The sequence below is a fragment of the Gracilinanus agilis genome, chromosome 4 (genome assembly GCF_016433145.1).
Source record: "Gracilinanus agilis isolate LMUSP501 chromosome 4, AgileGrace, whole genome shotgun sequence".
NCBI classification, from domain to species: domain Eukaryota; kingdom Metazoa; phylum Chordata; class Mammalia; order Didelphimorphia; family Didelphidae; genus Gracilinanus; species Gracilinanus agilis.
In genome coordinates, this window is record NC_058133.1 from 110,692,315 (window position 1) to 110,703,860 (window position 11,546).

The 11,546-nt window shown below is 44.5% G+C and overlaps 1 protein-coding gene across 1 annotated transcript in view; it reads left to right on the plus strand.

The window, feature by feature from the left end:
- Positions 1–5,186, plus strand: part of IKBKE (inhibitor of nuclear factor kappa B kinase subunit epsilon) — a 36,342-nt gene extending 31,156 nt beyond the window's left edge. Inside the window, exons 17-20 of the mRNA XM_044672510.1 lie at positions 977–1,073; positions 1,923–2,035; positions 2,505–2,576; positions 4,390–5,186. Coding sequence (XP_044528445.1) covers positions 977–1,073; positions 1,923–2,035; positions 2,505–2,576; positions 4,390–4,453 — 346 coding nt within the window. The 3' untranslated portion in view covers positions 4,454–5,186. The remainder of the gene's footprint in view (positions 1–976; positions 1,074–1,922; positions 2,036–2,504; positions 2,577–4,389) is intronic.
- Positions 5,187–11,546: the final 6,360 nt, after the last annotated feature.

An 11,546-nucleotide genomic window follows, 5' to 3' on the forward strand; every position in this document is an offset into this window, starting at 1 on the left:
CTCTCTCTCTCTCTCTCTCTCTCTCTCTCTCTCTCTCTCTCTCTCTCTCTCTCTTGCTCTCTCTTTCTCTCTCTCTCTCTGTCTTTGCCTCTCTACATCTCTATCTGTCTCTGTGTCTCTTTCTCTCTCTGTCATTCTCTCTGTCCCTGTCTTCCTCTCTCCATCTCTCTGTCTCTCTCTATAACATATATACATACACATACACACAATGCAGGCTTAGACTTCTCTTTCTCTGTGTATAGGCATGTGTGTGTGTGTGTGTGTATGTTTGGTTATGGAAATATAAGGAGAGAGGCAGAGTCAGAGACAGAGAGAGACAGACAGACAGAGACAGAGACAGCCTGGGCAGCACAAATGGGAATCAGGAAAGGCATCTCCTAGATCTGCCCAAGCCTTTTTGCTCTGCAGGTCAAGTGAGGTCAAAGCTATGGTCTTTAAGCATTTTGAAAAGAAGAAAGTCCCCTAGAAAGAGCAGCCGGGCTCTCCGCTCAAGCATGGCACCAGCCCTGGCCCCTGTGCCTTGTTTAAGCTGAGGGTCAGCCTATGGCCTCCGACTTCATAGCGGAGCAAGTTGTACCCTGCTAAAGCAAGGGGCAGGCCATTAGCAAGTAGGATTCCTCTCCCCCAACATCCACTCCTAACGGGATCCCTGCCGTAGGATGACGATGGGGAGAGTGGTTAATAGCCGTCACAGTTCATCCTCATTACGGCACTGGGGTCTGCATGGGCTGAGTGCACATCTGGAGGGCCAAAGGCACGGAGGACTGTAAATGGCCAATTAGAGGGAAGCAAGTGCCTCTGGGGGCTCAGATGGAGTCACTGGGACAGATGCGGAATGATCAGCCCCTCCCCCCCGGGCATCCTTTGGGCCACGCAGCAGTGCAGGATGGGGACGGCTGAACTGGACCCTGCTGGAATGAACGGATCCAGCCTGATCTGGAGGCTTTTCCTGGATCTTGTGTTCACTTTTCCCTAGGACAGTACATGAGACGAGAAAGCATCTGCGCCTGGTCAGCAGCTCAGTAACGGCTTGTAAGACGGAAGCCCAAGAAGCCCAGGGGCAGCTCAGTCAGGTGAGGTGCCCGTCGGCCGTGCCAAGGGACACTTGCCAGACACACTCCTCGGGTCCTCTTCTCCATCTTCCTGCCTTGGGGCCAAACGGCCCTTTACTTAGACCAGATGGATCTTGTTGAGGAGGGTGTTTTCCAAACCCAGGCCAGGGAAGGGGTGATTCTAGACCTGCCTTACAGGTGGTACCTGAGCTGGGGGCGGGAAGGCAGGGTGCTTCCCGGGCGTGCTTTTGTAATGCTGTGACAGCCCCGGGTGGGAAGGGTGGGACCTGTCTGAGGCCGATGCCACATCGCTCTTCCAGACAGATGCCTTATGGCTTCCCTTGTCCTGCTGAATTCTGCCTCAGATGAGTAATCGCTTTGTTCCCTCATTATGTCCAGACAGGGAAGGGGGTTCAAGGGCTTCACCCTGCTCTGGCTGCTCGGTTTGGGGTGTGCTCTCAGTGAGGAGACCAAAATAAGGACAACAGTCCTGGTGAGCCATCAGAGCTTTGGATAAAGAATGTGCTCCTTGAGTCGAGAGCCTCCAACAGAGGTGGTCCGAGTGCTGGCCTTGGAGTCAGGAAGACCTCAGTTTAAATCTGGCCTTTGGCACATAATAGCTGGGTGACCCTGGCCAAGTCACTTAACCCCAACTTAACCCTTCCCGCTCTTCTTCTTGGAACTGATACTTAGTATAGATTCTAAGACCGAAGACAAGGGTTTAAAAATAGAATCAAGTCGGTGGCGGGTCATCTCTCCAGGACGGAGGCAAAGGACCGGACAAGACAGCCTTTTGGAGTTGTGACAGGAGGCTGTGCTGCAGAGTTTATCTAGCAAGCTAGGAAGCTGAGAAAATGGTTTCTTCCCCAGGCTCTGGACCGATTATCTCAGAGGCTTTGGCAAGGCAGAATGAAAGCAGCTCAGGATTCTTCCCCTTCTTTGGCTGCTTATTCCAGATCCATGCCGAAGGACCTGGTTCTCCAGTAAGTTCAGGAGGGCAGGGGAAGGGGGAAGAATATCATTGTCCTACCGCAGGTTAAGCCTGGGTATAGGGAAGCTCTCAGGTCCCTTCTAGTTCTCCTATGTTGGGAGAAGCAGTACGGTGAAAGTGGACAGAGTTATGTACTTGGAGTAGACCTGGGTTCAAATCCTGCCACAAACATTCACCAGCTATATGACTCTGGGCTGCATCAGAGCTTCATTTTCGCCATCTGAAAGAGCTTATAAGGGTTTGGGCTTCATGACCTTCTAGGTCTTTCAGCTGGAAATCTGTATAATCCTGTGATTGAAATCCCATGATCCTTTGGGACTAGGTCTGGAAGGAGCCTGCATGGGGAGAGGGGGCCACAACATGGAGAGATGGTTTTCCCACCCCTCCCCGTCCTTCTTGTGGGATTGCCTAGTATAGACCTTGTCTACACATTGAATCTTCCTCGTTGGTTCCCCAAACAGCATTCAAGAACTCCGAGAGGAGATGAAGTTACTGGCCTTTGATCTCCAGCACAATAATCAAATCATTGAAAGGTAAGGTCAGAAAGAAGAACTGCATTTGTTTTCCGATTCAGTGGCTGGTACTACCTGGACCCCAAAGTAAGAACATCCCAGATTTTCCTGGTAGTCAAATATCAGTTTTGGCTATTTTCAGGTTATCTTGCTAAGACTGATGAAATTTTTTTCTTTTTAAACTTTTGGTCAAACTTTAAGTGACTTTCCCAGGGTCACACAGCTAGGAAGTGGCTAAGGCTAGATTTGAACCCAGGGCCTCCTAACTCCAGGCCTGGTGCTCTATCCACTGAGCTACCTACCCACCCCATCCTGATGAATTGTGGACCTTTCCTTTTAAGTTTTAAAATCTGAGAAACCATCACAGTGTCAGATCAGAGATATGGGGGGTGATTTTTTAAAACCCTTACCTTCCATCTTAGAATCAATACTCTATACTGGTTCCAAGGCAGAAGAGTGGTAAGGGCTAGACAATGGGGGTTAAGGGACTTCCCCAGAGTCACCCAACTGGGAAGTGTCTAAGGTCACATTTGAACCCAGGACCTCCCATCTCTGGGCCTGGCTCTCAATCCAGCCAATTGGCTTCCTCCTATGATTTGCAGGTATTTGAATTCAAAACCAGCATCAGCCACTTATTATTGGTATGACCTTGGGTGAATCACTTAACCTGTTTTCTTAGTTCCCTATGCTGTAAACTGGGGATAAGAATAGCTCTTCCTTCCCAGGGTTGTAAAGATCAGATGAGATAATATCTATAAAGAGTTGACTTAGCCTGGTGACTGGCAAATGGTAGGTGCTATAAAACCGCTAGCTTTTATTATTCGTATTGCCTGATTTGGGGAATGTGCCAGGCAATGCCTCGGTCTTCCTTCAAGATGGTGTGACCTGCCCCCTACCATTGTAACTGTGGACAAAGCCTGCCTGTGCTCTTGGGGCAGACCCTCTGGCATTCTATGGATCAGTTCCAAGGGGCTACACCTTAATAAGTCTCTTTACTAGGAATCAGCAGAGTACAGTGGCTAGAGTACTAGGCTTAGGGTCAAGAAGTCCTGGGTTCAGATTCCACATTTGATGGGTGAGTTACTTAGCCTAGAATTCTCCCTTGTCACCTCTACTCTCTTATTTCCTTCAAGATCCAGCTCACCAGCCAATGAAGCGGCTCAGTGGACAGAGAGCCGGGGCTGGAGTCCGGAGGTCCTAGGTTCCAATCTGGCCTCGGACACTTCCTAGCTATGTGATCCTGGGAAAGTCACTTAACCCTATTGGCCTCAGTATCCTCCTCTGTCAAAACAAAATGACCAACCACTCCAGATCTCTGCCAAGGAAACCCCCAACATGGAGTCACCAAGAGTTGGACACGACTAAAAATGGTTATTGGCATGCCGTCTCCTCCGTTAGACTTGTAGCTCCTTGAGAGCAAGTACTGTTTTGTATCTCCAGTTTTTAGCACAGCGTTCTGCACATAGAAGGAGCTTAATAAATGCTTTTCTTTCTTTTGTTTTAAACTTTACCTTCTATCTTAGAATCAGTACTAAGTATTGGTTCTAAGGCAGAAAAGTGGTAAGGGCTGGGCAATGGGGATTAAGTGACTTGTCCAGGGTCACCCAGCTAGTAAATGTCTGAGGCCACTTTTGAACCCAGGACCTCCCATCTCTAGGTCTGGCTCTCTAACCACTGAGTCACCTTGCAGCCCCCTTAATAAGTGTTTGTTGACCGACTGGCTGTTTATGACCTCCCCCTGCCTCCTCCACCACCCCATGCCCCTAAGCCTTGAGGGAGCAGAAAGTGTTTGTCTTCTGCACCAGAAAGTCTGAAGTTTGCCTTCTGCTTACAGGTTGAGTGGAGTCCCACCTGCCCCAAGGTCCTTGAGAACGGAGAGTGATGTGGTGGAATCCTGAACCTCCAGAGGCTCTGCTCATCCACACTGCAGGACAAGTGTGGCCCCATCTTTTATCTTTTACCTCATCCTAGCTGCCTTCAGCATTAACCACTCACTCATCTTGCCTGTGAGTCTCCATTACACTATGAACTTAGAGCACCAGGGGCTGCTCCTTCTCAGAGCTTCGGGACACCCTGGATTTCTGGGACCTCCACGTGCCATCAGGACCTCTGCACTCTGGTCCTTGTGGAGCCCTGATGTCTGCCTTTCAGCCCCTACCGGAGGGATGTGGGGGAGGGAAGGGGGAGGCACCCTCTCCTGAGACCCTCAGAGGTCATTGTCCAGAGAAGAGGGGAAGAGCCATCTAAGGGTTCCTCATGGATGCTCAGCTGAGCCGCAGGCTCCCTTCCCCTGAAAGCTGCTGCCCACAAGCAGTTTACCTCTCTGCTCTGGCCTGTGTCTCCTGGAGCCCATTGTGTTCTGGGGGAAGAGAAAAAGCCAAGTCTCCTGGCTGTTCTTAGGTCTGCAGAGGAGAGAAACATGGCGGTCCCCCCAGAGTAAGGGCCAGAGCCCACACACTTCTCTCTGGGAGAGGCTGAGAAACACAGCCAGCCAATCCTGCTGGAAAGAGCGCCTCGCTAGCTCGCAGAGGCCTGTGTGCTCTGAGCCTGAAGGCAAGAGAGAAGAAGACCTAATGGACCTCGTCACGGGAAAAGGGCATCAACTACATGGAATAAACGTGGCTTCACTTCTCTGTTTCCTTGTGTTTGGTAGCTAAATGCAAGAACTCTGTCTGCTCCACATGGAGTCCAAAGGAAGAGGGTAGATGGGGGAAGGAAATGATGGCAGAGTTGGAAGCAAGGCAGCTAGGTGGCTCAGTGGATAGAGAGCCAAGCCTAGAGATCAGAAGATCCGAGTTCAAATTTGACCTCAGATTCGTTCTAGCGGGGTGATCCTGGGCAAGTCACTTAACCCCAGTTGCCTAGCCCTCGATGCTCTTCTGTCTTAGAACCAGTATTGAGTATTGATTCAAAAACTGAAGGTAAGATAAAAAAAAAAAAAAAGGAAATGAGGGTAGAGCCACTACAAAAAAACATCAAGGGACATTCCCTGACATCATCCTTCATCCCCAGTTGTAGTCTATCATCCTCTTGAACAATTCCTTCTTTCAGTATTTTCTCAAAAAAGGAACCTTTCAGGAGACAGGCTGCCCATCGGTCTATTGATGGGGGAGCTTTTGGTAATCTACCGTCACTCATAATAATGTGGTTAGCTGGAGAACTCTCCTTCTATCTAAAGTTGATCAGTGGGGAGAAAGAGAGATAGCTGTTATAAGAATCATGGGATTTAGACCCTACAAATCCAGCAAGCTTTTTTCCCATCAGCTAGAAAATAGAGTCATGCAATCAATTTTTCCCCTAAGGTTCACAAAAATAACTTCATTACCATTAACACATCTAATGCTATGGGGTCTTCAAAGTGTCTTCCTCCTAACAAACCTATATGGTAGGTTTTGAAGGTATTTTTCTCCCCATCTTATAGAAAAGAAACTTGAGGCTCAGATAGTCTAATTGCCAATAGCCACACAGCTAAAACACACCAAGAGCCAGAACTTGAGACAAGAGCCAAGTCTCCAAACTCCAAGCCCAGTGCTGTTTACCCTCTAGTACCCTATATTGCAGCTAGGTGGTGCAGTGGAAGAGCATCAGGCTTGAAGTTAAGAAGACTCATCTTCGTGAGTTCAAATATGGTCTCAGATACTTCCTAGCTGTGTGATCCTGGGCAAGTCACTTATCTCTCTTTGCCTCAGTTTCCTCATCTATAAAATGAACTAGGGAAGGAAATGGGAAACTATTCCAGTATCTTTGACAAGAAAGCCTCAAATGGGGTCATGAAGAGGCGGACATGACTGAAACAATTGAATAACAATCACCACCACCCTGTCTTTCATCATATTCTCACCCATGAAAGAAGAAGCAGGGCATTGCTTCCCTTTTTGGGGGCTTTGAACCTTGGAAAGAAAGGATTTGCTCTCTCCTACCTACCTGGGTATCCGTTCCTCTATGGACCCCCCAAAACCACATTTAAAAATGATTTTTAAAAATTTTAGGTCTAATCTTAAATATTGGGGTTGAATAATGTTTTAAGCAGATGCTGGAATTCCTTGTTTTATCAAAAAGGTAATAAAGCCCCCTTGTGCTCAGGATTCACAAAATCACTGAATTTGAGAGCTGGGAGGGATGCTAGCTGCCCTCTGGTCCAACCAATTCAAACTTGTGTAAGCCGGGGCAGCTGGAGAGCTCAGTGGATTGAGAGCCAGGCCTAGAGATGGGAGGTCCTAGGTTCAAAGCTGACCTCAGATACTTCCCAGCTGTGTGACCCTGGGCAAGTCACTTGACTCCCATTGCCCACCCTTACCACTCTTCCACCTAGGAGCCAATACACAGAAGTTAAAGATTTAAAAATTAAAAAAACAAACAAACAAACAAACTTGTGTAAGCCTCTTGCAGATCCAGGAATTCCCAGATTTTATGGGGAAATCCAAATTGGCTTCAGCCTCAGGTCTTCTGCTAATAGCTACAGTTTCCCAGCACTGACTTCTCCCTTTTCTTAAAGGAACCCAGGCCTTAAATATCCCTTCTAGACTGAGTTCCCTAAAGTAAGGAGGTTGAGGATGAGGAATGGGGAGATGAATGGTGTATTGATTGAGAGAGATGGAAGCCTAGTGAGAAAACTCACCATGTTTGGAATGGAAAGGAAAGCATCTTGGTAAAATATGAATCAAAATATTATTATTAAAGTTTTTATTTACAAAGAGTTTTTAGAATCTCTAACATATTTTTGGTACATTATTTCATTCAATCCTCCCAATTACCTTCTTGAGTAGATGCTATTTTCCTCATTTTACAGATGAGAAAACAGACTTTAAAAGAGTTTTTAGTGATTTGCCCAGCCTCACATGGCTAATAAGTATCCAGGATGGTGTTTGAACCCAGGCTTTCCTGGCTCCAAGTCAACTCAAAGAAAGCCCAAACCAAAACCAAACAAACTAAACACCTTACAGGACTCTTCTTAAAAACGCAGATGCTTTTCAAATCTGGTCTCAGACACTTCTTAGCTGTGTGACCCTGGGCAAGTCATTTAACCCTCACTGCCTGGCCCTTCCTGCTCTTCTCTCTTGGAACTGATACACAGTATTGATTATAAGGCAGAAGGTGAGAGTTTAAAGAAATGTGATGCTCTGTAATTCTATATAAACAGCAATAGGAGAGTCAGAGTCAGCTCTGGAGAATAATGATGCCCTGACTTCTATGTCCAAACCTGTTCATTTCTTTGATTTTTGGAAATACCCACTTCTATACATTGATGAATCTGTGATCTTATTGGGGTGGGAGTGGGGGCTTTCTCCCGCTGAACAGATCACAGCTCCTCCAACGCTTCTCACCCAGGGCAATTCTTGTTCATACCTTTCTTCTGAAAACAGAATCCAACCAGTGTGTTAGTGGCCTTTGTCTGGGTCTTTTGACCTTTGAGGGGGAAGAAGGATAGCCACATCCTGGATATCTGTCATCCATCTCTCTTACTCGCCATACCAACCAACAGTCTTTCCTGCTCTTTGGTGTTGTTGGTGGCTTTTGCATTGCTTCTTGTGTGCAGGTCATCATGGGTAATTGCTGTAACCCAATGGTGTGTCAGATTCGAACAGAACGGGGGCCACTAGACCATACATAAAGATTCCTTTGGGCTGGATGTCGACTTCATTTAAAAGTGTGATATAACTATGTTTCATTGTGTTTTGCTAAATGTTTCCTAATTTCATTTTAATTTGGTTTGGGCAGCCCTTGGGAGTGTTGTGAGCTTCATGCATTTATGTTTGACATCTTTGCTGTAGCCTACTTCTACCTTTCCATAATTTAGATAGATATGCAGAAAGGAAGATGGATGGATGGATGGATGGATGGATAGATGGAAGGATGGATGGAAGGATGGGGAGATAGAGATATAGATTGATGGCTGGATGAATGGATTAATGGAGATAGATAGATAGATAAATGAGGGACCATTTATTAAGTGCCAGGCACTTGCTAAGAAATGAGGATACAAATACAAGCAAACAAGACTGTGCCTACCCTCAAGAAGCTTGCATTATTATTATTATTTTAATTTTTTAAAAAATTGTCATGAAAAGCACACTTCCATATTGGTCATTGTTGTAAGGGCAAACTCATATATAACCAAAACCCCAATATAAGACCAAAGATACACTGATGTGAAAGATGACTCCAACAGTTCTTTCTCTGGAGGTGGGGAGCATTTCCCATCATGCCTTTCAGGATTATCCCAGATCATTGCATTTCTGAGAGTAGGCAAGTTTAGGAGCTTACATTCTAGTGGGGAAAGACAACACAGGTTATTCTTAGAAAAGGAAGAGGGAAAGGAAGAAGGGCACCTGCATGTGGCTGCAATGTGGTAAGAGAGGAGGTAGAGTCCAGACATAGTCAAGTTGAAAGAGTAAAGAGAAGCATTACTTCTCAGGTCCTTCTCAGACTGGTATTCCCCAGAGAAAGTCACCAATGAGCAGAAGAGGGTCACTGTGTGAAGGTATTCTAGAGGTAGCTAGATAAGAGCTCTGTATCTGGAGCCAGGAAGTCCTGGGTTCAAATTCGACCTCCAACATTTACCAGCTGTGTGATGCTGGGCAAGTCACTTAGCCTCTGCCTGCCTCAGTTTCTTGATAATAGCACCAACTTCCCAATTGTTGGAAGGATCAAATTAGATTCTATTTGTAAAGTGCTTAGCACAATGGCTAATATACATTCGGCACTTAATAAATGCATATTTTCTTCCTCACTAGGGGAGTTTCCATTGTCCTTTGAGTCATCTGTAATTTTCCAGATGCTATCCAGGTCTAGCTGCCCCTCCCATTCATTTCTAAGTCCAGCTCATTGTCACTCTTTAGCATCTGGCATGTTTATATGTATACAAAAAGATATATAAACATATACTTATATAGAATAATTATAGACATAAAATAAAATATATTTATATAGGACAAATATAGACATACAAATAAAATATATATTTATTTATGTAGAATATAGACATAAATAAAATATACATTTATGTAGAATATAGACATATAAATAAAAATATTTGTATATCTACATCTACATATACATACACACGCATGTATTGATATGTGCACACAGATATGTATATATACCTACATAGGTAGGCAGACAAATCTCTAGATATAATCTTAAATATAAATAAATAAATATATAAATAATCTTAAAAATATGATCTTAAATATATAAATATATAAATATATAAATAAAAATAAATAAAGAGTAAATATAAATATAAAGATATTATATATCTAAAGATATAATCTTAAATTATATAATTTCATATTAACATACACACACACACACTGATCAAATCATTTAGTGTACTGCTCCTCCAAATGCATGTCTTTTTTTTTTTTAAACCCTTAACTTCTGTGTATTGGCTCCTAGGTAGAAGAGTGGTAAGGGTAGGCAATGGGGGTCAAGTGACTTGCCCAGGGTCACACAGCTGGGAAGTGTCTGAGGCCAGATTTGGACCTAGGACCTCCTGTCTCTAGGTCTGGCTCTCAATCCACTGAGCTACCCAGCTGCCCCTCAAATGCATGTCTTAATCTAAGCACTATGCATTTATCTCTTTAGAATGACTATGGATTTCTTTGATGAGACTTTGTTGGGTTTCAGGGCTGCATGCAATTAGTATGTCATCTAATTGATGGATGATGAGACCAAAGAAGGGGTGATTAATGGATGTACGTATATTCCCCAGAGGGCGATGTCTAAAGGAGTGTCCGAGTGATTTGTCTTTGGCCTGCGATGTTCAACATTTTAATCAATGACTTGGATGAAAATATAGATGTGTGCTCTTCAAATCTGCGGATGATACAAAATGGGAACGGCAGCTAACAGGCGGGGCAGAAACAGGCTTTGACATGTCAAAACAATGGAGACATTCCAATAGAATGATATTTAATAGGGATAAAGGTGAAGTTGTAAACCCGAGTTCAAAAAATCAGCCTTATAGGTTCATGGTAGGGGAGGCATCACTAGGCAATAGTTTATATGGGAAAACAAATGGGTCTTTTAAAGACCAGAAAGTTTAGCATGAGTTCACAAGACGTGGCCCCTTCAATGAGAATTTCATCTGCATGTAGTTTGATCAGGTTCAGTCATTAATCCTGACTTCACCTTCTCAAGGACCATTTGCTCCGCCATTTCCTGAGGTGATAGAATCCAAATGTAGTCAATCTACTATAGGGCACAGGGTACCACTCTAGATATGCCTGAGTTCTGGTCCATTGCAGTCTGTTTCTTGTGACTCATTCAGTTTCAACTACAAATATTCTGTGATATGAGAACACTGGATTTGGTATCAGACAGAAGATTTGGGGGTCACATGCTGGCTCCACCTGGTACAGCTTCTATAATTGAAGGTAGCTTAGGTAAAGAGGATAAATTTCTGGACCTCTAGTCAGAAAGACCTAAATTCAAATTCAACCTTAGATACTTAATGGCTGCATAACCCTGGACAAGTCCCTTAAGGTGGTTCACCTTAATCCAATGAAGAAGGAAATGACAAAGCAAACTATTCCAGTATTTTTACCAAGAAAACCCCAAACGGGGTCATGAAGAGTCAGACAAGACCAAACAACAACAATAAAGATAATACGGAAGGCATTTCCAGCTCTAGATTTTACATTCCAGCTCATATCAAGTTCCACAGGTTTATTTACCCTCTGGTGGCTTTTTGCTGGTTTGAGAAGTGAGCCTAATCATAATTGTTATCACCTTTTCAAAGAAAGGAGCAAAGATAAAACAACGGGCTGTTTATCCAACACACAAGATGACAGCATAATAGCTGAATTGATAAAGCATTGAACTAGATTGTAAGACCTTGGTTCAAAAAATGTTTAACCAAAGGAGCACATTTGAGTTTTGGATAAAGGCTGAAATGATAAAGGAAGGAAGGAAGGAAGGAAGGAAGGAAGGAAGGAAGGAAGGAAGGAAGGAAGGAAGGAAGGAAGGAAGGAAGGAAGAAAGAAAGCA